The sequence below is a fragment of the Oratosquilla oratoria genome, chromosome 14, assembly GCF_046742065.1.
Source record: "Oratosquilla oratoria isolate Oo_2021 chromosome 14, ASM4674206v1, whole genome shotgun sequence".
NCBI lineage: Eukaryota > Metazoa > Arthropoda > Malacostraca > Stomatopoda > Squillidae > Oratosquilla > Oratosquilla oratoria.
In genome coordinates, this window is record NC_134790.1 from 10,660,250 (window position 1) to 10,687,464 (window position 27,215).

At 39.4% G+C, this 27,215-nt stretch overlaps 1 protein-coding gene across 3 annotated transcripts; it reads left to right on the forward strand.

Moving 5' to 3' along the window:
* Window positions 1-1,427: 1,427 nt before the first annotated feature.
* On the forward strand, window positions 1,428-25,627 carry Ctu2 (Cytosolic thiouridylase subunit 2). 3 transcript variants are annotated; one of them, XM_076197647.1, is made up of 9 exons: window positions 1,428-1,506; window positions 4,103-4,178; window positions 9,476-9,544; window positions 14,945-15,144; window positions 15,736-15,884; window positions 17,511-17,756; window positions 17,933-18,061; window positions 22,619-23,095; window positions 25,384-25,627. In XM_076197647.1, the coding sequence occupies exons 2-9, from the start codon at window positions 4,111-4,113 to the stop codon at window positions 25,480-25,482; spliced, it is 1,437 nt and encodes a 478-aa protein (XP_076053762.1). In that variant the 5' UTR covers window positions 1,428-1,506; window positions 4,103-4,110; the 3' UTR covers window positions 25,483-25,627. The 3 variants fall into 3 exon arrangements, with proteins under 3 accessions (XP_076053762.1, XP_076053763.1, XP_076053761.1); XM_076197648.1 differs by lacking the exon at window positions 1,428-1,506 and adding an exon at window positions 1,542-1,565; XM_076197646.1 differs by lacking the exon at window positions 1,428-1,506 and adding an exon at window positions 2,462-2,573.
* The last annotated feature ends 1,588 nt before the right edge of the window (window positions 25,628-27,215 follow it).

Here is a 27,215-nt window from a genome sequence, read left to right on the forward strand (position 1 = left end):
GTAAACCCGCTCGCCAGCGTCAGCGAAGAGGCCAGCGCGTGGGTGCGGGGCGGTCGGATAGAGAGGCTCCCCAATTCCTCTCAGTCGACCAGCCGGCGATCAGTTAAGGGTTCTAAATAAGAGTTGGGTTGGGCCTCTGCTAAGCCAGCGAGCAAGTGTGCGTGTGTCTCTTTTCTTCCAAGCACCACTTTATATACACGGGCAGGCCATGACCCGTGTTCCTAATTGCCGTGAGGTCAAGTATGAGGCGAGGGAGTCGGAGGCAAAACGTTCTGACACCGGTGACTCACGAAGACAGAGGGGGTGCGTTCCTCAATGATTCAATTGTTCACACCACACGTGGCCGGTCGAGGTGGAGGCAAGCCATGGCGGGTCGATGCTAGCATTGCACGTGAGCTTCCTGAAGGAGGCTTTGTACCACCCGAGGGCCTCAAGAAATATCTGGGTCGCGTTGCAGCTGGGCAGAGAGAGCGTGTCCCCTGGGACCACTTGGGGGTCAGCAAGGTTGTGAGACGGCGAAGAGGTGATGAGATGAGGACCGGTCGTGATGACTACTCCTAGCACTTATGAAATAAAAGTGTTTGTGGACATCAATAATTCTTAATAATACATTTCCTTCCAAATAATCACAAGTGAAAATGAGCCTCGAAAGGTTTTGTGAACGTTATCTCAATTTTATTCTACATACTAAGAATTCTGAAATAATTATTCTATACTGCTGGGGTATGCTTAATTATTGTATCCCAAGCTTAATACTAATTCTACAACTAACAAACTACAGCCAGGCATTGGCGTGCAGAAGGGGTCGGTAGCCCCGGGCATCAAAATGGGGAAAAGAACTTAATCAATTTGGTTGAGTTACATTCAAATTTAATAAATTTTCATTTCATGTTTCACCTATGTTTACATACCCAAAATAATGTCTTTTCTCATAATATTTCTTTGCGCTAGGCCATATACTTGAATCTTTGGATTATACAGGCAAGAAGTTAGCCCCGGCCATCACCAAACTTCCGCACACCACTGTTTCCAGCAGTGACGGTCCCCCGCTCCAACAGCCCTAAGCGCATAGGGCGAAGGTGACGGCTTGGATTACAGCTACGTCCCTCCTCGCATATGCTCATCACCTTTCCTCAAACTAAGGTAGTAACTACAGATCTCTACTAACTGGTAATACTTTGTCATCGACTCCAAAAACACATCTGTTGTCAGTAATATCCTAAGTGAACGTCAGGGTCAATTTACTCCCTGAAACATGTTGGTGAATTCCATTACTAATAACGTCATGAAAATATCATGATTCAAATCATTTTAAAGATTCAATCTCTACCGAAAGTCCTGTCAACCACACACATTGTGCGTATCACTTTTAATTAACTATAGATGTTCAAGTTTAGCGATTTTAGGAAAGAGCTAGCGGTTTTTACAAAGTGAAACTGCAAGCACTGCTCCAAACATTAGGCAATAAGTATTTTGTAAACACAAAATCGCCAACGTGATCTGCAAGTAAGAACACGTCACATAATAAGCAGAATACTATATTGATTATTGAGTCACATAATTTTGTGAGGTCTTAACATTATCGTAGGAGTAGTTACGCAGTGCACATAATCATTGTTTTTGTATTGAAAGGCTGATGGAAATATATATCACGTGAAAACTAATGGCGCTAATTTCATATTTGTATGGATTAAGTTAGGGAATAGGGGTTATATTCTAGTATAACGCAAACAAGTTTTTCACGTCTTTCTTGCATTTGAAAGATCTATTTTTTCCCTATGGATTGGTTAGGTTACACTAGGAGCTATTGGACAACGAAAGTTTCATGTTGAATATCCGTGTCTGCGTGATTCTAGAATTTTACCGGAGAATGTTCCATAAGTCTATTCTAAGGGAACAGTTGAACAAGTGCTGGAATAAGCTGGCCATATAGAAGTGCTGTCATGCTTTGATAGTTGGTATATTGTGTTTAGTTACCTATTTTCATGTTAGTCAAGTGTATTACAATTGTTCAAATAAATATTCTTACTCGTGTTATTTGTGTAAGACTAGCCTGGTACTGGTGGAGCCAAGGTGGTCCTCCACTCCCTCCTCCAGTGTGCCTTGCGTTTAAGTCCGCTTCTCAGATCACTTCTGGATCACTTTTTGTGATAACTGCAAGGGTATCATGGATTTGGTGGTTGGGTGTACTTACTGTATTTGAAGTTTTGAGCGCCTTCCTCACAGTCGTGGTGGTTTACTGCTGCTGCCAGATCTGGTATCCCCTTGCAGAATGTCCACTTGATCTGGTGTGGTATTAGAGGTCCAACATCTGCTGATGTAGCCTTGTATCGGCATCTTGTCTGGCACAAATTTTAAGAACTTGCCTAGCCTAATTTTGAGTTAGTCCATGGGGCAACCTGTGATCCTCCTCTGATTTTTGAACAGTGCATTAAAGATTATAGGAAAATCAAGCACAGGTCAAAGTCTTGAACTTATGGACAACCTTCTAATACAGCTTAAGCAACTAAATCAGCCAACTAGACAATGCAACTTTCTGGACCTCCTCTTCACAAACAACCAAGATGCCATAAGTATGGATAAGATGAAAAAAAAATCGGTTCACAATTTGATCACCATCACAATGATCAGGCAGGCTTTTTAGCCAGATGTCCAACCTCCTAGTAAAAGATGGTATTTATTCCACTTGCAATCATAAGGTTTTGTGTAAGACAAAGAGCTTTGACCCTTTCCAGGTTGAGAAATTATGGAGCAGTGTTTTTACTCTGTGCTTCTGCCTCACTCCCCATAGCCTGCCTCTTCTAGGATGGTGGTTGGCTGTTGTCCTCACATTTGGTACTTATCTTTCCAGCATTTTCACACATAGAGGAACATTTACCTCTCTCTTCTTTAGAGGGAGAATAGGTTGAAGTATGATAGTCTCTTCCAATACATTGGTTAAACACTTTCACCATGTCTGTGAATGTCCATTGTCTGGTTTCAAGTCCTGAAGAACGTGGTAAGAAGCATACACCAGGAGACACATAGCTGCAGCCAAACTATGAATATCCTTGACCAACTACACCAACATACAAAATAAAATATGATACCTGGGAACAGCATAAAATTGTCCATAAGGAGAGAAGTGCTAATAAACTAATTTATAACAACAGACCATTAACCCCTTCACTCCGGGCCAAAATCTCGCGGGCAGCATTAGCTGCCAGACATGCAATGTTGCATCATAATACTTGCATTATGAAAAATAAAGTCACCGATCTATTGCTCATTCTCTTTCACCCGTGAATTTTGATAGCCATAGAAAATATGATGAAACCAGTTTACAGAGTATGGGGGTCACGCAGGTACAACTACAATAAATATAATCAAGACGCCGACATCGGCATCCTCACGTACCCACTTGCTCCTCATGACGCCTACGTAGGCGTCATCGTATCGAAGGGGTTAAAGAGAATAGATCAAATTGACAAAATTTCTTGGTATGAAACAAGAGTCACAAAGTCAGGGGGGTAACAAAAAAGCTCGTGTGTTAAGGATGTCAAAAAACAAGTCCTCCATAGAGATGTATCACTAACTTAGAAGTTGAAATAGCCCAGGCTTAAACTGTAACTAAATATTTAACTAGATATGATAGTTGGAGATATTATAGATAGGACCCCCACAAATTTTGCTCTTTTCCTGTTTATTATAATCTGGGAAATACAAATACCAATTTTTTCACACTGCAATCTTTTCCACATAGCCTTGTTGACTTGATGAGTTTTGTAAAATTAATTTCATCGTATGTATATTTTCGTAGATGTGAAAAAATATATTATTTGATAAATTATCATCTTATCAAAATACTTCAGAATTTTTTGTCTTCCATGACTCAAAACATTCAATCAGTCAGGTTCCCCAATTCTCTTGTAGGAGACTCACAGACCCCCAAGAAATTGGCCATGATCACTGGTTCAGTCTCTGAGTCACCATGTGAAGGGATTTTGTGTCACTCACTAGAGTGGAGAGGAGCATAGTACACTGCTCCCTCTTTTATGATTGCTTTTGTGATCAACTTGTGCCTTATGTTGAGATAAACCTTATACAAAGACTATTTTAACAGACACAAATATGTGCAGTGTGGACCCTGATGAGGTGACAGAGATGGTGAAGAAAGTGGACCAAATAGACTTAAGAAGGTACAGTATGTCTATTTTATTAATGTTCATGTTCTAAACATGCTTAATAGATGGTATGCACATGAGCCAGTAAAAATGTATCCAATTTTTATTTTTATTTATTTTCTCAATTTTAGCCAGAATAAACTATAAGTCAATAGTTTATGATATAATACATGGGACCTGTTTGGAAACTAGGCACAGTATATAGGTAGGAAAGTATAGAAAGCTTTCATTTTATGTGTAGAGATGCATTCTAAGAATGCTCACAATCTGTCAGCCATTTGAAGTTCACTGCTGGATAGAGACATCTTCCAAACAATTTCATGAGTTGCACTATCATGCTAGCCTCTGCCACATTACTCCTGCAAACTTTTCTCATCACCTATTAGGTTTCCTTTTTCAATGCTTGCTATCTTGTGCCATCCAGTCAGAAACACCTTGCTTCATCTCATGTCCTTTTTTATAGCTACCTTCCCTGTCCAATTCTATTTTCACTCCTTTAGTACCTCAATATCTTTCACCCTATTCTACTCCTAAATTCATTTTGACCTTTCCATGTCTTTTAGTGATATTTCCACCATTGATCTCTGTGCATTCCTTAGCTCCATTACCATTGCCTTAATTGATTTCAAAGTCCCACATCTGTAGATGATAGCTGGGATGACACTGATTGCCAACTTTGCTTTTCACACATACAGCCTCTCTTGATATTTTTATATTTACCAGACATTTTCCAGCCCATTGTGATATGTATTTGGATTTAATCTTCATTATATTGTAATAGCACTTGACTTTCAGCTTTAAGATTCTCAACAATGAGTATAATTGGTTTCCTCTACATTGATATTCCTCAAAAAAATCTAAGCACTCATTTAAAGCTATCCAAAAAGCCTCTCTTCTACACTCTTCTCACTACCTGGCCCATATGTGCTTACAAAGACCTACATTTCCCTTTCCAATTTCACCTTCATCCACATTAACTGTGAAGAAACATTCTTCCACTACACCATGCACTTACCTATCTCCTCATTTACTAGTAAAGCCAACCTTTCCCTCATTCCACCTCTCCTCACTCCTGACACCCTTCCCACTACACTCCCAAATTCAAAATCACCCCTCCTTTTCAGTTTAGTTTCACTATTGCCAACACATCAATCTTTCTTTTAACAAACGTACTGCCTATCTCTTCCCTTTTACTCTCATCTGTACCACACCCATGCACATTGAAAGACACAAATCTTAGGGTTCTTGTTGGGAAACTCTTCCCAGACCCTCTTGTGCCATGACTTCTCATAGGTGTGGTATAGTTGTGATGTAATCATAGTGAATTTGCTATGGCACACTATCTAGGAGGAGGCATCACTCTTCCTGTGGAATATACTGAACAGTAAATAAATTAATTGTCATCCTCATACAACAGTAGCCCTTAGGGCTACACAGAGCAGGATGCCTAGTTCCATCACTCCATCCTATTTTATCCACCTTTACAACCTGAGTGGGAAAATTCAGTGACCATATTCTTTCTACCTCCTACTACAGGGGTGGTGTATATATATATATATATATATATAAGTGCATTTACTGATTAGTATCATCACAAAGTTTGCCAGAATCTATATGCAGTATACAAATTTTATTAAATACAGTATACTTATTTTACTTCATTGTAGATCACTTGGTATTTTTCAAGTACCTTGGGTCAAGTGTGAGTACCATTGAATTTTTAAACTCCAAGCACATGAAAATCTGTACTTGAAGTCCAAGTCCAAGTACAAGTACATATACTTGGACCCAACCCTGATATGTATATGTATATATCCATCATCATCATCATCATCATCATCAATTGCAGGCATACACCAGCGAGCATGTTGCTTCACTCCCCATGGTCTCTCCAGGCAAGCTCCCATGCAGTCACCCTACCCATTCCAAATAGCTCTGAACATATTTGATAATCTTGTCCCAGCCAAGGGAGGTATACATATATATATATATATATATATATATATATATATATATATATATATATATGTATATATACATATGTATATGCACAAGAATCACAAAACACACGTGACTACACTGTTATGCTGATTACCACAGGGAAAAGAAAAGCTCTTGAAATCCGAGCGCTTTCGTGATATTTGTTCACATCTTCAAGGATTACATTGTAATCCTTGAAGATGTGAACAAATATCACGAAAGCGCTCGGATTTCAAGAAAATATATATATATATATATTCATATATATATACGGCACCTTATAATGAAATGGTAGAGGTAAACCAGCTTCAGCTTTTGGGCCCTGCTGTGGGAGCACTGTACTTCCTTTGACCCAAGTAGTGTAGCAGGAGAGAGGGATGATACTTGAAGTTTCAAGAGGTGCTAAGATAGGAGATGTAATGGTTGGGTTTTGGATAAGTGTAGAGTTGGTGTATACTCTGACTTAGCCAGGGGGGTGGTCATGCCAAAGCACACACCCACTATATATAGTATATATCAATGCCTAATTAATATTCCTTCCCTCTTAGCTTCTCATGGATGAAGAGTTATCCATGACCCCCCACCTCACCACTGAGGTCAAAGGCAATGTAGCAAGTGTATCTGGATATCTGTCCACTTGAGAATACCCCTCAGGACAATTGCCCCAGTAGTACAGCTGACCCACTGAAGAATTACCTCCTAAAGACAACCCAGTCTACCATACAAATGGTTTGAGCAAGACCATTGACAATACAACTGTCATTGTGTAATTGTAAATAATTCTTGACTCACAGACATATCAGGTGCTTGTATTAGTTTTGTAGTACTTAAGGTGATAGATATAGCAAAAGACTTCTACCCCCTTATAAGGGAGGTAGCTAGCCAAGCATGCACCCATTCCCCTACCAATCCTACACCCATCCATCACCCATTTGTTTCCCATTTTATCTTAGCTCTTTGTGAATGAAGGGCCATCCCAGCCCCTCATCCACTGCTTAGGTCAGAAGCAATGCAGTGAGACACCACACATCCACAGCATGGTGTGACAGTATGAGCTGGTTTACCCTCACCACTTCATTTACATGGTGACCCTCCCTCCTTGTCCCTTCACACATAGAGAACAAGGAGAAATCCCCTCTGGCTGTGTCAATTTATCATCTATTAATATCAATTTGCCACTCACACCTATCTCTTGCCTTCCCCCTTCCTTGTTCAACAGACATTCCCCCTTTACACAAGGCCCCTTCACCCTATCCATCTCATTTGTGATCTTCCAATCAAGTTCATACCATCCACATCTGCCCTCCACACTATTTTTGCCAGTCTTTCCTCACTTGATTTTTCCATATGCCCAAACTATTTGAATATTTTTTCATCAACCCATACTCTCCTTACGTTCTCATTTGTCACTATCCATCCCCATAACCCTCACCATACTTCTTGAACACTTCATCTCAAACACATTTGGATTTTTCCTTTCTGCCTCCCTTGCATTCAAACAGTGTTGTAGACACAATCACCCCTTCATGTATTTTCTCTTTGAATTCATCCCCAAATACCTGTTTCTCTTAGCACATTTCATCCTTCAAGACATTTACTTGCTTTCCTCTTTTGACAGTTGACCTCCAACCCCCACCACACCATGTGACCTCAGATACTTAAAACTACCTCCTCTAGCCTCTCTCCTGTAAGAGTTACTTCCATCTCACTACCACCTTCCCCTTGTACATCTCATCACCTTACTTTTACACATTTATTTTCAATTTCTTCCTATCACATACCTTCCTGAACTCTCACTAAGTGACTCAGCCATAAGTGCAGTGTCAACAGCTAACAGCAACTGGTTCATCTCCCACTTCCCTCCAGCCTCTCTAACCCTCTCCAATCCCCAGCCCATGACCCTCATATTCACCTCCCACACCACCCCATCCATGTTCACAGCCATGGTGACATAACACAACCCTGGTGAAGCCACACTATCACCTCACACCAGTCACTCTCACCATTCCCAGCCCTAACAGAAAATCTACTTCTCACATAAAACCTTTTGACTACCCTTAACCCCTTTCATATGATGACGCCTACATAGGCATCATGAAACACAAGTGGGTATATGTCAATGCTGGCAGTGGCATCTTTAGTATATTTATTTTGTAGTAGCTGGCTGAGCGGGTTAGGGCGTTGTTACTTGCAATAAAGGTTGAGGGGATGGCAGTTCGAATCATGCCACCAGCAAAGTTGAACCAAGGGCATGGTTCATTAAATTCCACACTACAAAGCCCTCTGTGAGGGGCACCATCCTAGCTTTAGCCTTCCGATAGGAGGGAGTTTGTGACGTTAAACCATATCATCATCATCAGTTGTAGCTGAGGGACGCCCATATTCTTTGAACTGGCTTCATGATATTTTCTGTGGTTATTAATATTCAGAGTGAAAGAGAATGAGTAATACAACTGTAACTTTATTTTTTATAATGCAAGTATTGTGGTGCATCATCGAATCATTTTACATGAGGCAGCTGATGCTACCCATGAGAATTTGATTTGTATTGAGGAGGTTAATAGCTTCCTCCTCTATCGCATACAACTGGAACACCTCCCACAATACCTTCCTGTCAACCCTGTCATTATCTGTCTATCTACACCTAGAAGTTTCTTCCCTTGTATAGGGAAGATAGCCAGCCAAGGCATCTACTCACCCCTACCCATTTCACTCCCATTCATCCCCCATTTGTTTCCCATTTATCATAGCTCCTTAAGAAGGAGCCTTCTCCAAATCCATAAAACCCCAGAAGCCATCCTTACCTTTCGGCAAAAACTCCTCCCTGCAGTCTCTACATTTCCTAAAGCGACACTGTCTTCCCAATAACTGTAAATAGTAAAGTAAAATGTCTGTTAGTTTGTAATTTTGTCCATTTTACTTGCTTGTCTGTAAGCTTATTTACTTTAGTTTTCTTTATCCAATAGACTGAAATTTTTCCTGTTGGTATCATGAGCTATTGTAACCCATCATGTATTGCAAAGAAGCCAGTGTGAAGGAGAAAGAGCTTTGTAATATTCTATTGAAAAGATATAAGTGACAGAAAAATTATTTCATCTCACTGTAAGAGAGGGAATAGGGTATATATGGTAGGAATTAGATAAAGAACTGATTGTAAAATTTGTATCAGTAAAATTGGATGAAATACAGTGGTGCAAGTTAGAACTAATATTAATTTGATGCTACTTAGTGAACTTCAGGTGAAAATAGTGTGAGAAACAAATACAAATATTGTTGCAGTATGCATTATGACATGCAAGTGTTTAACTTCAAATTACAATTATTGATTTCAGTTCCACCTGTAGAAAGTGTCAAGCTGGAGAAGCACACATAGTCCTTAGAGAGAAGGATGTATACTGCAGGTAAGAGATGATTTGTTTTATTTGTATATTTTATTTTGTCTATCTTATTTGTTTGATATATATATATATAAATATTATTATTATTATTATTATTATTATTTCTCTCTCTCTCTCTCTCTCTCTCTCTCTCTCTCTCTCTCCAGCTACATGCATTTTCTCTCTTTCCCCCTCCTTCTCTTTTTCTGCCCCAGCATGGGGTATTGATAGCATATGTTTTATGCAGTAATTATTTTTAAGACTTCAGTGACACTTGGGCATCAATGAGCTGGGCCTTCCCAATTTTAAATATACCCAGGTACTACAAATAGATATCAGCATCATCATAAACAAACACATAGAGGTGTAACATTTCCTACACAAACAGTATACACATAGCACTAATACATACATACATATACCAAGGCTTTTTCCCCCTTACAAGGGGGGTAGCCAAAAAGAAAAAGGCATAAAGTCATTCCCACCCATTCCATCCCTGAATACACTCCACACTCCTCCACCCTCCCTCTTATCGTAGCACCTCCTGAATGACGGGTCATCCCTGCACCTTGTCCACTGCCCTGGGTCAGAAGCAGTGTCACAAGACACAGCACATCCACAGCAAGGCCGCTTCATTAAATCAGCGACCCCCCCTCTCCGTCCCCCCATTGCATAAAATGAGAGGACAGGGAGAAATCCCTTCGGGCTGCGTCAAATTTTGCTCACATATACTACCTCACCCCCCCGTCTGGGGTATTGGCTGCTTGTTACTGTGGCAAAGTAGCATGCAGTTGATACTTTAGGGTCTATATGGGGCACCCCTACGGACCAGAGCCACACATCATTTTGTCTATGATAGAGGAAAACTCTGTTCATAGAGAAATGATGACACTTTTATACTACGACTGTCCCTCCGTTATGCTGTCCTCCAACCCCTTGTTGCTGTCCTGTACCATTTCTCTGAGTATTACTTTTCTGTGATGGGGGAATTCCCTGTGGTGGGGGAAAAGAATACTGCCACCAAGTATTCCCACTTGGATCATAAGAGGCGAGAAGAAAGGGACGGGGATTGGGACTAGGCATCCTTCTCCTTGTAGCCCCACAGGGGAAATTCCTAAAAAGAAAAAAAGAAAGCACTAATACAGGAAATAAAACTAATGCCTCATCCCATACCACCCATGTACACTGAACACACTACAGTCAGGGATGACAAAACTCAACACATTGGTGGGCTCAAAATGCTAATACACAAAAGCATCCCTTTCTCCAAGAAAACAGTCAGTCAGTCAATCAATCTGTTACCCTGGTCTTCCTTGCAGGAGACCCATGGCTTCCAGGTAACTGGCCATGGCCACCAGGCAGACCCAAAAGTCACTCAGAGAAGAAATACTCTGTTGTTTAGGGATTGTCAGTGAGTAGTAATTGGATATTTTTTTCAGTCAAGACTTTTATAGCTATTGGGCCAAGATGTTTGAGATTTTGTCTTGCTGGATCTTCAGCAAGAGAACCTCATTTTCTTCATAGTGGTGAAGGCACAGTATGTGTGTGTGTGTGTGGGGGGGGGGTCACCCCAGCCTGGCCCAACTTTCCATATGTTTTATTATTTTCCTACTATCCTCTATTATTAGTTCCTATTATCTATTAGCAAAACTTCCTTGTAAGGGGAAAAAAGCCTTTTGTATATGTATGTATTAGCAAAAAGAGTGTGAAAAGCAGAGGTGGGTGTAGTGAACTTGAGGGGGAGACCAGAAGTGAGATGGATGGATGGGGTGAAAGGGAATTTGAGCTCAACAGAAATGTCTTTTGAGCAGGGAAGGGAGAAGACAGGAGAGAGGTGTGAGTGGGAAATGGTTATATGTATGAATGATAACTTAACACAATCCTGTAGAGGATGTGCTGTGTTGCCTCTGACCTGGGCAGTGGGCAAGAGAAGGGATGACCCCTCATCCATGAGGAGCTAAGAGGAGAGGATAACAAATGGGTGATGGATGAGAGTGGAATGGGTGGGGGTGGGTGGATGCCTTGGCTGTCTGCCTTCCTTTTAACCCCTTCCATACGGTGCCGCACACGTAGGCGTCATGGACTTAGATCTCGGTGGCAGCAGCCAATGCCAGCCGTACGACGTGTCGTAATAATACTCGCATCATAAAATATAGTCACCGCATATATCGATCGTTCTCTCTTCACCCGTGAATTTTGATAACCATAGAAAATGCGATTACAAAAGAATTAGAAAGAATGTCATTATGGAGGGGCGACTACAATAAATATAACCAAGACGCCGATATGGCAGCCTCGCGAATACACTCGCTCCCCATGACGCCTACGTGTGCGGCACCGTATGGAAGGGGTTAAGGGGGAAGAGGTTCTTGGTATATAGATAGATTATCTGGAGCTGTGGGTTTGAAGCTTTTGGAGAAGATTGATTGTGGCAGTGGGAAACAATAAGAAAATGGCTGTGATGATCTGTCCCACAGGGCAACACCCCCCCAATTCGAAGCACTCAGTGAACTAACATGTCACATACTGTCAGGTGACATGAATGCACACCACACAGTATGGTTAGGCACACAAATCCAACAGATCACATGCATTATTATTCAGTCTGTTGCCCCTGTTCTCCCTTGCAGGAGACCTGCAGTCTTTAGATAACCAGCAACAGCCTCTGGGTGGGACCGTAAGTCATACATACATACATACATATACCAAGGCTTTTTCCCCCTTCCAAGGGAGGTAGCCAAAAAGGGAAAGGCATAAAAACACTCCCACCCATTTCATCCCTAAATACACTCCTCACCCCTCCCACCCTCCCTCTCATCTGAGCACCTCCTGGATGACGGGTCATCCCTGCACCCTGCCCACCGCCCTGGGTCACCGTAAGTCACTCAGGGAAAATGTATCTTTGGCCAGGGATTGTGAGTGTGGGGACATTGTAGTATGATGTATTCTTCATCTTCTATGTGGTGGTTGCATTTGAGGCAGTTTGAATCTTTGACCTGGTGTATTCTATGTTGGTACTGTTTTAATGCTGGATGATGTCCTGAGTGCAGGGCATGTAGAAAATAGAAAAGAATTCCAAGACCTTTATTCTAAACCAGTTTACATCCATAGACAAAGCAATAGACACAAAAAAAAAAAGGGGGGGGACTGAGACCCATAGAAAAATAGAAAGAATTGCTTCAACATCTGAATAAAAACATCACAGAACTAACAAACAACTAAAAGAAAGCTAAGAAAATGATGTAGAAAACTATAAATGGGAAAACATAAGAAATGTATAAAGTACAATAAAGACCCTTAAAGGCTCAAATATTCTACCCTGACCCATGAAGCAGTTAGAACAACACAAGGAAAAATCATATTGCTAAAACAGCAGTGTAATACCAACAAGAATGTCTCCAAAAACCCACAATTCCAGACAATAGAAAGGTAATTTTGGTCCAGTGCTGCCAGAGCACTGCTTTGGCACCTCTGCTCAAGAATTCCCATAAATCATATATTAAGGCTTTTCTTTGTTGAACTAAATGAGCCCCCTCTAGTTCATTGGAATCCTGGGCCATATGCCATATCATGGCTGAACCAGTGCCATAGATCAGGAGATGACACCAGGACAAGTGTTGCACTTTAGAGCCCTGGCACCTATCAAATTGGCACTGCACCCAAAGGAACACAAAGGAAAAACAAACAACAGCAGGCCTACTGGCCCTAACAAGGCTGTTTGTGTTTACTGTACTAAGCTACAGTTAAGAAAACAGGGTAGCTAGGCGATAAACGATGAACTAACACTACTGCTACCACTATCCTATCCAATTACAATTGATTGCTGGGCTGTCAGCTCTTTTATTGCAAGGGATAATATTCTACAGAAGTCGGGTACTTTCTCCTTGCTGATTTTAGATAAACTAGCTTCCATTTTTATTTAGAATGTGATGATACAATGATCGCTGGTACTGAATATTGGTCTGACATTCATTTCATTTACAAGATTCTCTGTTGTAGAAAATATTAGGTCCAGGATATTTTCACGGGTAGGGCTGTTTAAATATTGGTGGAAGTCACTTTCCAGTAAGTTACTATACAAGTCTTGGCCCACCATATTCCCAAATTCAAAATCACGCTTCCCTTTCAACTTTTCACTTAATGCAAACATATCCATCTTCATTCTCACAAACAAACTGCCATTCACATCATTTTTACTCTCATCAGTACCACAATGTGCACATTTGATTACCCAATTTTTAGGGTTCTGGTTGGAATTGTCCCAGACTTTCTTATGTCTTGACTTCTCATAGGATGAACATACAGATCCCTAGTTCCATCACTTCATTCCACTTTGTCGCCTTTTACCACTTGCATGGGAATCACAGTGGCAGAATCCTTTTCTGTCAAAAGAAATACCATGTGAGGACAGAGCCTTTATTAGTACAGGTTTCCACTTGTTAGAATTATATCAAGAACAAAATCGTACTAATAGAGGCTCTTTACTCACATAGTGTTTCTTTTGATAGACTTGTTAACAACTGCCAATTGCATTCATCCTTTGCATCCCCCCCTCACCACCACCACCACCACAGGAAACAAGAAGTGGTAGAGTCACTGAAGTGGCAAAGGACAGTTTCAAGGGAACAGCATGAAGGAGGGACAGGTGTGGTACTAAAGTATCATCATTCCTCAATGAGTAGGTTTTACTCTAACATAGACCAATTATGATCAGCTCCAGTCAATCTATATACCCTTATAAGGGAGGTAGCCAAGTAAAAAATCACATACCTACTCCCACCCATTCCATTCCCATCCACCACCCTTTTCTCACTCTCAGCTTAACTTCTTGTGGATGACAGGTCATACCTGCATCTTGCCCACTGCCCTGGGTCAGAAACAATGTAGCAAGACACAGTACATCTACAGCAAGGCCACTTCACTTAATCAGTGACCCCCCTCTCTGTCCCCTCATGCATGGTACCATGCAAATGATACCCCAGTAATTGAGTAATCAGAACATATCTGAAGATGAGGATTACTGGCTGTGACTAGGATTAGTTTCCTTCATTGCTATCATGGTAGAGCAAATAGCACTATGGGCAAATCAACAATAGCAACAATGTTCCTCACTTACCCATTCCAACCTTTCATATTCCACATAATCCCTGAGTCACCACATTCATTGTCACTCAGAAATTTCACACATTCTCCCCCCATACCTCCAATTTCTGTATATTTTCATTCATCTCGCTTCTGCATGTGTGAATAATGATAAAAATGAAGATCATGTATTGATTATTCAAAAGGCAAAACATGTTTATGTATTGTTGATTGATAATTATCAATTGACAACACATGGAAAAAAATGGTATGTACATTTTGTTTGACTATTAAAAAATAGTAAAGATAGCTAGCTCACAGTATATTATGAATCTTTTCCAGGGACTGTTTCAATATTTACTTTATACATAAATTCCGCTCAACCATTGGCAAGTCAAAGCAGATTCTTCATGGGGATCATGTTTTGGTAGCCACATCGGGAGGAATGTCATCAGCTGCAATGGCGCATCTCATTCGCACGGGACTGGATGAAAATTCACATAAAAAGCTACGCTTTAATCCAACATTCCTTCATGTTGATGGTTTGTAATTATACTGTTATTGTAAGGTTAATGTAATTAACCCCTTCCATACGGTGCCGCACACGTAGGCGTCATGGACTTAGATCTCGGTGGCAGCAACCAATGCCAGCCGTACGACGTGTCGTAATAATACTCGCATCATAAAATATAGTCACCGCTTATATCGATCGTTCTCTCTTCACCCGTGAATTTTGATAACCATAGAAAATGCGATTACAAAAGAATTAGAAAGAATGTCATTATGGAGGGGCGACTACAATAAATATAATCAAGACGCCGATATGGCAGCCTCGCGAATACACTCGCTCCCCATGACGCCTACGTGTGCGGCACCGTATGGAAGGGGTTAACAGATAATGTTGAAAATAATTTTTGTTTAAATTTTTTTGGAATATTTTCTGTTTACATAGCAAAGTATGTATCACAGATGTAGTATACAATCTCATACTAAATGCAATATATAATTTTATATGACATTGGATTAGATGATTTAAGAAATGGAGTAATAAGATATGTTTCCATTAGTTTTTGGATCAGTGATGAGCAGTATTATGTAAAGGATATTAATGTTTTTATCAACTATTTTGGCAGAGAGTTGTCTCCTTAAAACTGAGGAAGAGAGCAAGAAGAGAATACAAAAACTTCTATCTGAAATCTCTGCATTGAAATTTCCATTGTACATTGTTCCTCTAGAAAAAGTGTTGGAATCAAATTCTATAGTCCCCACCTGTATCACAGAGGTGAAGTATCCTTCTATTTTATAAGAAAAAATAATAATGATAATCTTTATTCTGCATATGCCATTCAGTAGCTACACTTGAATATCTCAGTGTCCCCATTTTATCTCTCTCCTTCTCCTTCCCTTCCTTTCTCTCTCCCCCTCCTCTCTCTCAGCTCTGTTTCCCTCGTATTTCTCTCTCCCTCCCCTTTTCCCTCCATTTCTTTGCTCTCTCTCCCCTCCCCTCTTCCCAATCTTTCCTGTCTCTCTCTCTCCCTCCCTCCCTCCCTCCCTCCCTCCCTCCTCTCTCTCAGCCCTCTTCCCCATCTCTCTCTCTCTCTCTCTCTCTCTCTCTCTCTCTCTCTCTCTCTCTCTCTCTCTCTCTCTCTCTCTCTCTCTCCCCCCTCTGTCTTCTCTCCTCTTTCTCTTCTCTCCACTATATCTCTCTCTCCCTCCCCCCTTTCCCATATCCTTCCTCTCTCTCTTCTCTCCCCTCTCTTCTCTCTCTCTCTCTCTCTCTCTCTCTCATGCATGCACTCTGTTTGACCTCTCTTCCCCACTCTTCATATCTTTTCCTCCCTCTTCCTGTTTCCCTCTCTCTCTCTCTCTCTCTCTCTCTCTCTCTCTCTATATATATATATATATATATATATATATATATATATATATAGACACATCCCCACATTGGCAGTGGTCCTTGGGGTCTCCCACAGATCTCTCTGATAAGAAACTGGGAATTTAATCTGTGTTGTATGTGGGACTTCCTATTGGACTGGCTCAAAGTAGTGGAAGGACAGAAGCAGCCGCCAATTGTCAGCTCTCCATGTATGACAAGGTGATCAGTTGAAATGGTAAAACAGATCTTGGACCTAGTCCAGAGACCAAATGACAGCCCCTCAGGGCTGTACCTCCTGATAGAGATGAGGAGGTAGACCATCTACCTGTCTGTCTATACACATACCAAAAGGGTTCATCCCCCCATAATTATGAGGGAAGTATCCTGCCAAGGCATGCACCCATCCAACACCCATCAGTTTCTCTTTTATCCTCCTTGCTGGAACACCTCTCCACCCCACCTTCTCATCCTCATCCTCCTACGCCTCCTCCTCCTCCTCTTCCTCTTCCTCTCCCTCCTCATCCTCTTCCTTCCCAAATTGGGTATAGACTGCATAAGTTTTATTCAGTCAGTACATTTGGGACTGCCTCAGCAGACCAGTCATGCAATATCTTTATGATTACTAATATATATTCAAATAAGAAAGCTTATCACTCAACAGCTGTCCCTCCTTTCAGCTACCTGTCTCTCCTCCTCCTCCTCCTCCTCCTCCCTCCCTCTCTTCCTTCCTTCCTTCCTTGAGCCAGTGACAGAAACAAACCTACACTAATATAATGCAGATGGAGATTCAATTGTGGGAGAAATTAAGGGCTTGCTAGCTGTTGGGCTACAAGGTTCCAGTTAGTAAAAATTGAGGTAGCAGTTATTACATTAGTACCCTTTCTATACTCAGTGACATGCACTCTTTTATTCTGGCCAGTGCTTGACTACTTATTCAGCTACTGCACCTATTCACTATGCAAAGAATTAAAACAGTGAATTTTGTCTTCAGAGTAATCTGAAAATTTCATTCTTTTGTGTTACTTTTTTCAGGAATATTCTGAAGTGCCTGCAAGTGATTCCAGATACAGAGAGAGATTAAAGAACCTCTTTTCCACATGTTCATCTTCTACTGCAAAAGAAGACCTTCTCAGTCGTTTACGTATGCAAGTTATTTGTTATGCTGCTAGAGGACTTAATTTTAAGAAAGTTTTTGTTGGGGATTCCTCTTCCAAGGTTGCAACCAATGTTTTGGTTGAAGTTGCTCAAGGAAGAGGGTCACAGCTTGCAGAAAATGTGGTTAGTAATACAGTAGATGGTTATGATATATATTTGTTGAGGGAGATTTGTAGTTTAGATCCCATAATATATTTTGTTGTGACACTATTTTACCAATAATAATAGGATTAAATCTAGAAACCTTTGGTCTTACATGCTATCATATTAATCCACAATTCTATTTTTATAAAATTCAGCATTTCAAAGCTGTGCAGAGTGGAACTGAAGTGTTTAGGCCTATGAGAGAGTTACTACAGAATGAAATAGAGTTTTATGTCAAGATCCATGAAGTGGACTACATAGATTCCCCTACTTTGGAAATACAGGTATTGCATATATATATATATGATGTAAGCGGAATAGGAAACACAGGAGTCTTAGTCTTGAGTTTATTCCTGACTAGTTTCGCAGGTATGCTTTTTCAAAGGAATATGTGTACAAACGGGCTGTGGGCATTATATACATGGGGTGGACCTCACCACCTCTCCGAGTTGTCATAGTTGGTGGCGAATGTGAACATCACATTGTGGCTCATGTAACAATGAAGACATTTTTACAATTAAATATGATAACACTAATACCAAAGAAATTATTAATAGAAAATGTAACAATAGTAATGGTAACGATGAAGATAAATTAATAATATTAACAATAATAACAAAAATGATAGTAGCAATACAGGAAATAATAACAATAAAATAAAAGTAATAATAATAAAAACAATAATAAAAATGATAATACTAATAACCAAGAAATAAAAATTATTTAATAGTGAAAACAATGATAATTAAATATTTAAATAGTAACAATAATAATAACAATAATAATAATAAAGATAATGAAAGTAATAATAATGAAGATGGTAATAATAAAAATAAAAATGTAATGAAAAAAATATAAAAAAAATGATAGAAATGATAAATAATAGTTATGATAACAATGATAATAATATTATTAATTTATCTTCATCGTTACCATTACTATTGTTACATTTTCTATTAATAATTTCTTTGGTATTAGTGTTATCATATTTAATTGTAAAAATGTCTTCATTGTTACATGAGCCACAATGTGATGTTCACATTCGCCACCAACTATGACAACTCGGAGAGGTGGTGAGGTCCACCCCATGTATATAATGCCCACAGCCCGTTTGTACACATATTCCTTTGAAAAAGCATACCTGCGAAACTAGTCAGGAATAAACTCAAGACTAAGACTCCTGTGTTTCCTATTCCGCTTACATCAACCTGTCAGAATGTCTCAATATATATATATATATATATATATATATATATATATATTTTTTTTTTTTTTTTTTTTTTTTGAGAGAGAGAGAGAGAGAGAAAGAGTAATGCAAAAAACTAGTAAAATGAGCATGATGACGAAATGTCTTCATTGTGAGCCTTACTGGATTACTATTTACTCAAGGATGCTCGCTGGCTTAGCAAAGTTGGGCATTACTACTTTTTATGGAGGTCAAGGTGATGGTGATTCAAACCCTGCCACCGGCAAGTTAATAAAGAGGTTTATTAAATTCCATGCCATAAAATCTTTTGTAAGAGGCACTGTCCTACCCTCCTGATAGGGGGGAGTTTTGTGATGTTAAACCAAATCATCACTTATCATTCACACTCTCCCTCTCTCTCTCCTTCTCCTGTCATTATGGCTTCCAACAGTAAGGCAGACTCTTCTGATGGCAGTTCATCAAAGGAAAGGAATCACCATGGATGGTGCTTACCTAGGCTTGTTCTTCCCTATGCCAAAAATCAAATTACACCATGTCATAGAAACAGAACTCTATTGTGATTCCAGGACCTCATGTGTGTGTATTTACCTAGTTGTATTTTACGGGATGAGAGCTATACTAGTGGTCACCCATTTTTGTATCTCTGCATCCAGTTTATTCTTAAAATCATGTATAGTTTTGGCACTCACTGTTTCTCTGTTTAGTTTGTTCCAGACATCAATCACTCTATGTCAGATGCTATTCTTTTTCAGGTCTCTTCTGTTGTCCTTCTTTAGCTTCTTTTCATGTCCTATTGTTTCTCTTCTGTCCCATTTTGATAAGTTGTCTCTATCAAGAATTTCCATCCCTTTCATAATTCTGTAAATGGTCAACAAATCAACTCTTTCTCTTCTCTGTTCCAGTGTTGATAGATGTAATTTCTCCAATCTTTGTTCATATGTCAAATTTGATAGTGTAGGTGCCATTTTTGTCACTGCTCTTTGGATTCTTTCTAATTTTCTTGTTTTGTTTTTTTGTGCTAGGTGCCCATAGTGTTGCAGCATACTCTAGTTTAGGACTTATTAGTGTAACCACTATTTTCTTTACCATTTCTTCATCCATGTAGTCGAAGGCCACTTTCATTGATCTTAATAAGTTAAAAGTCTCTTCAAATAATTTATTGACATGTTTATCAGGTGTCAAGTCACTTGAGATGATCACTCCTAGGTCCCTTTCTGAATCGACTTTTTTTATTTCCTTGTTTCCAATTTTATATTGACCCAATATTCTATTTTTGCTTTTTCCAAATTCTATTATGCTACATTTCTAAGTGTTGAAGTTCATCTCACATCTCTGACTCCATTACCATATTTAGTCCAGATCTTCTTGTAGCTATCTGCAATCTTCTTCTGTTCTTACTCTCTTGAGTAATTTGGCATCGTCAGCAAAGAAGTTCATGTAACAATTCACTCCCTCATCCATATCATTTCTATATATGGTAAACATTAAAGGAGCCAATACAAGAGCCTTGCAGGATGCCACTCTTCACATCTTCCCAGTTCAAATTTTTGTCTTTACGTACCACTCTCATTTTTCTCCCAATTAAGAAATCCTTCATCCATTCCAGTAGCTTACCTTGTATTCCTCCTATTATTTCAATTATTGTTATTAATTTTTTATGTGGTACTTTGTGAAATGCCTTCTGCAAGTCCAAGAATGTGCAATCTGCCCAGCCATCTCTTTCTTGTATTATCTCAATTAATCTCAAGTAAAAGCATATGAAGTTTGTGGTGCACGATCTTCCAACTCTAAAGCCAAATTGTTTAGGGTTTACTATTTTATTTTCTTCCAAGTGTTTGGTCCATTTGTTTCTGATGACTTTTTTGCATATTTTTGCTACTGTGCTTGTAAGGGATACGGGTCCGAAGTTTGTAGGATCCTCTTTGTTTCCTCCTTTATATGTTGGTACTATGTTTGCATCTTTCCAATCTTGTGGTACCTTTCCTTCTTTGAGTGAAAAGTCTATTATTTTGTATAATTTGTCTGTCAGTTATCTATATACTCTTTCAGTATCCAGTTTGCAATTCCATCCAATCCATGCAATTTCCTAATATCTAGGTTTTTTATTTGGTCTCTTATTTCTTTCTGTGTTACCTTTACTTCTTTCATTTTAGGGGATCTTTCTTGTTGTCCATCTTCCCAAAATTGTGAGCTCTCAATTGTAAAAACAGACCTGAAATGTCTGATCATAACTTCTGCCATTTCTGTGTCTTCTATATATTCTTTATCTCCTTCACGCAGTTTTACTATATCATGTTTATCCTTTAGTTTGTCATGTATCTGTAAAAGAGTCTAGGTTGATCCTTACATTTGTCTATAATATCTTTTTCATAATTTCTTTTTTCTTTCCTGCGTATATTCACATATTCGTTCCTGAGTTTTATATATGTTTGCCATTTGAATGTTTTTTTGTCTCTTTTCCATTTTTTCTAGGCTTTGTCTCTTCTGTCTTTAGCCTCACTGCACCTTTTGTTATACCAACACTTTATATAAATCTCTTTTTGTTTCTTCTTTGGTACATATTTATCAATTCCTTCTTTGTACTTTTCTTTGAATATGTTCCATTTGTCTTCCATCTATGTTTTCTTAATTGTATTTACCTATCTATATAAGGGAAGTAGTTAACTCAAGGGTAGAAAAGGGTAGGTTACGGCATCTAACCCAGTGCCTTACCTGTTCTCATAATTTTCAGATCTACTTGCATCTCATCTTTTTTTATTTCTCCTCCATTTTCTTCTCCCATCACTGTAATTTTCGTAGCACCTCCCACTGCTACCACCAATCCCTCCCTCTCCTCCTCCACATTCAAAAGCTTTCTAGAATACTCCACTCATCTTCCCCTTACCACCTCCTCTTCTGTTAAGATCTGTCCATCTGTGCCATTTACTTTTCTTCTCTACTTGACTCACTTCCCCTTCTCTTGATTTCCTTCCAAAACATCTTTTTATTGCTTTCCAAATTTTCTGTTATACCCATCCCCCATTTTACATCTGCCTTCCTTTTTGTCTCCGTTATCTTGTTATGCTTCTCCTCTTTATTCTTTATCATACATGCACCAATGGCTTTTTTCCCTTACAAGGGAGATAGCTAAAATCAGACATAAATCCACACCCACCCATTTCATCCCCACATATTCCACTCTTTATACCTCTCATATTTTTCTTTGATCCTACTTTGCAACCAGACCTTGAATGCTTCCCTCTTCTCTTCTACTATCTTCTTCACTTCATCATCCCACCACTTGCTACCCTTCCTTCTATTTCCTCCCATCCACCTTTTCCACATGCCATCAGTCAGGTATTAACATAGCCATTGGTTCTGCAGAATGATAATTGATTGATAGGCAGTATTTGATATTAGTATTTCACAAAGGTTGCTTGAATAACTGGGAAATTTTTCATATGATTGTCCATTTAATCACAATAAGTTCCTTATTGCTGTAATTTTGTGTTCTGTACTGAGTAATATTTGTTTTACTTACTTTAACCACCAATAATTTTTCAGTTATAGGAAAGATCATCTGATGTTTATTTCTTCCCACTGTGTCCTGTTATTGTAAACTCAAGATATTTAACCAGTGTTTTTATGTTTACAGGGTCCAAGTATATCATCTTGCACAAAAAGTTTCATCATGGGTCTACAGTCTGAATTTCCTGCAACTGTTCCTACCATATTCCGTACGGGTAACAAATTAGTGGGGGATACAGAAACAAAGGGAAAAGAAGAGGAAATGGACACTGTGTGTCTATTGTGCAGGTCTTCAGTAGACACATATAGAAAAGAAGCATCTGCCCTATATGCAACAAAGATTTCACATTTATTCTCACGCACCAGGCCACCAGACCCAGAATCAAAGGGTAATGAGGCAAAGACTGCTGAAAAGTCTATGAATGCATACTCAAGTAACACAAATTCTGCTTTTGAGGAAGAACAGGCTGTCAACTGTGGTGGTAGCTGCAAGTGTGAGAGTGATGGAGGGTGTAAATCAAATGAGAAAGTTAAGAAGATATTGACAAAAGAAGACCTAATGGAGTTCTTATGTTATGGATGCAGGATTATTGTGAGGGAAATGGTAAGTATGTGTAGAGGTTGATGATGTAGAGAGTAGTCAGTATTTAAGATAGTGATTATTTTCAGTAATGGATAAGTTCATACAAGACTGCTACTCATAGAAAAACTTAATTTGTGGTAGAATTGAGTTCCTCAGATGAAATGGCAAATGCTTAGAGAAGATAAACATTACAGCATAGGTTCATCAAAAATTGCTTGACATACATATGTGCACACATACATAAATCTGTATCAAATTCTGTATACCAAAAGGTTTCTTCCCCCTTATAAGAGAGGCAGGCACCCACCCCCACCCATCCCACACCCATCCAACACTCATTTGTTTCCCTCCCCATGTTAGCCCCATACATAAATACATACCAAGATCCTCCTCATTGAATATCATATGAAAATGATAGGTACACAGTTCTGTGATAGTCCTCAACCCTGCTAACCCATCTCATTACATCCCAAAAGCACAATCAACTGAATGTAACAAAGAACACACCAGCAGCTTACTATTCAAGCATATACAACAACCTACCACTTGTACTCTCTATTACATCCATACATACATTCATGCCCAGATCACTAAACAAGCTTTTCAAGACAGACCACCAAACTCAATACTCCACCAAACCCCACCCAACATCAGCCCCACAGAAAATATATATCTCAAGAGAAACAAAAACCATGCTAGCTAGCACATTTGTGTTCAGGGCATCATCCAGCTCTAAGACAGACCCAGTGCAGAATAGGCCTGGTTACAGACTCAAACAGTCCTAGATGGAACCATCACACAGGGCCACTTGAGCACCTCACTCCATGCTGCCCTTCATTATCTCAAGGCAACACAGTATTTCTCCCCTGAGTGACCTGTGAGCCTATCCGATATCTGTTCAAGACTACCTGGGACCTGTGGTTCTCCAACAAGAGAGATATGGGACAACAGATTGATTGATATATGTATTATTTCTACCCAGTAGTTTTTTAATGGGAAATGAGAAAAGTAACAATGAAGAAAAAATTACCTTGCAAATCCCCTGCCCTTTCCTGTGTGTAATATATATACTTTTTTTTTTTTTTTTTTTTTTTCTCTCTTTCTCTCTCTCTCTCTCTCTCTCTCTCTCTCTCTCTCTCTCTCTCTCTCTCTCTCTCTCTCTCTCTCTCTTTCTCCCTCCCTCCCTCCCTCCCTCCCTCCCTCCCTCTCCTTCCTCTCCTTTCTCTCCTTCCTCTCTTTCTCTCTCTCTCTCTCTCTCTCTCTCTTCCCTCTCTCTCTCTCTCTTATTCTCATTTCATGACCGTCCAGCTAGCCATGGGGCATATGTAACATGAAAATGTCCCATCATTTTCTCAAAACATGGTGGCATTGCACATTTTAAGTACTCCTTCATTTGGTGACAATGAGAGGGACGTAGTCACTGACATAGCCTGAGAGATGACAGCCAGTGGAGAGGTCCAGAAATCAAACACAGTCAAGGATTTGATAAGGACTGCAAATCCATCTCGCCCTCCACCCAGAGATGCAGTCCCAAGGGCACCTGGACTCCAGAACATGCATAGAAATTCACTTGTGATCACTATTCACTGAGGAGGAGAGCAGGGTGGAAAGGGGGCTGGCAGATAGGGTTGATGAAAGAATACTGGGATGATTTAAGCACATGGAAAGAATGATTGAAGAAAGACTAGCAAAAAAGAATGTGGAAGGCAGAGGTGGATGGAGGGAACTTGAGGTGAAAACTGAGAATAAGATGGATGGATAGGGTGAAGGGAACCTTGGGTAAAAAGGGATGCCTCTTGAGCAGGGAAAAGAAAAGGCAAGAGATAGGTATAATAGTAAATTAACACAGCCCGAAGGGGTTTTTCCATGTCTTCTCTATTTACATGTGAGGAGAGAGGGTTGCCATGTGAATGAAGCAGTGAGGATAAAGCAGCCTAGGCTGTTGGGCCCTGCAATGGACATGCAGTGTCTTGCTTCATTACTTCTGATTGGATCTGTTGTTAGCAGGGGGACAGGGAGAGCTCAGATAAAAGAGAAACAAATGGGTAAAGGGTAATTACCTCCTTATAAAGAGGAAGATGCCATTTGGTGTGTAGATATTCTTTCACTGCCTTTCAGCCTATCTTCACTACTATATCTCTCTCTCTCTCTCTCTCTCTCTCTCTCTCTGTTAATTTCCCTGCTTCAGAAAGCCTTCCAAAAGGTGGCACCATCATAGTCTTCTCAAGCAGTAGGAGTTCTTGATATTAAACTAAATCAATCAGTCAAACAAATATCATAGGTTTTGACAGTAACTGGGTTTATTACAGGCTGAGATTGAGGACCTTCCACACTGGATGGTAAAGGAAGCCGAGATGCTCCAGCGACGAAAGCTCATGAAGGGACAAATTCAGGATTTCCTTCTCTAATATTTTACCTAATATAGATGTGCTCTCACATATTTGTTCTCTCACTCTAGGGAATTGTTATAATAAATTCATATTTATTGTGTATATACTTTTTATCATTGAATTCAAACTTTTTTATGGTCAGAAATGAAAAGTTGTATACATACATTTGCATTTTATTATCCTGTTTAAGTAAAGAAGTGATGGATAGTATTTTGTTTGCTTGTCATGTGTTAATGTCTATAAATGTAAAATAGTTAATTCCTTCAGTACTGAGGTTGTAATAATTATTGTTTCATTGATGGTAAATCCACAATAGATCACAAACTATCCTTGGGTCCTCCCATAGATCTTTTGTTACTGTTGTATTTTCTTCAACAAAACCCAAGACACAAGACAATCAATTACAGACACAATCACTGAAATAAGTACAATACAAACACAAATAAAAAGACAACCTACACCATCACAAACATAAACATCCCTCCAGGCACATCCATCCCAAGAAGATACATCTCACTGCTTCAACCTCTGAACTCATAGACAAACCACATAGTGGCAGGTGATCTGAATGCACACCACCCAAACGGACTTGTCCCACAAACAGCAGGCCAAAAAGGAAATAACAAAATCCCCAGCCTAAACATAATTAATTCCTTCAACAGCCTCACCAGGAAATCTTTACAACACAGTCAACAAACATCAGACATAACAATGTTCACCCACAATACCAACTCAAACCACTTGGGAAATAGTACAGGACCTATCATCTGATCACTCACCAGTTGAGATCACCATAGAACTAGAAAAGTTACAGCCCAAGACAAAGAGAACTTTCATAAATTACCAGAAAGGGAAATAGCAAAAGTACTCTGGGGACATAGGGAAAAAAATATAAGAAAAAAAATAAGTAGACCAATTCCCATCCTTAGATAAAGCTGTCAGCAAAATATTAGTATCCATTCAGAAAACAAGAAAAAACACATCCACAAAGGCTACAGAAAGATTTCAACCCAAACTATACACACTAAGTTAGTCTCACTAAAAAAATAAAATTAATAAAAAAGAAAAAAAAACACAACCTTATAGAACAAGAAAAAGAACTACTAAAGCAACTGAACATTGATTTCAAAACAAACCAATAAAAAAAGAAAGGAAATTGGGAAAAACTAGCAAACAAAATAGATGGAAAGACTGACTATGAAAAGATGTTGAGAGCAATAAAAACTGTAAAAAAAAAAAAATTAAAACAATTTCCCTTGCACCCATAAATCAACTGGTGTAACAGAACACAAGACAAAATATCTTTGAAACAGCAGTGCAACATCATAATCTTCAAGCCTACCATACCAGAAAACGGAAAAATAATTCAAGAAATAAAGAAAAAACAAAGCCTCCCTTCTTTCCACAGAAGGGGCCAATAAGAATCTTGTAAAATCCAAAGCTGGAGGTTCAGACAGGATATCAAGCCTCCACCACACACACCTATAGGCCAAAATGCCATCTCAATAGGACACCTGCACTCAGGATGCAAAATCCTTCCAGTAGAATATCATAAAAATGATGGGAACACAGTTCTACACCAAATCCCAGAACAAGACATCCTGCACACTGCATCTCGCAAGCACGGCCATTAGAATGCAACATGCCACTCAAACATCTACAGCAACCTACCATCCAAACAACACAAAAAATTCACACACAAACACATCAAAACCCAGATAACTGATCAAGCCCTTCAAAATATAAGATCA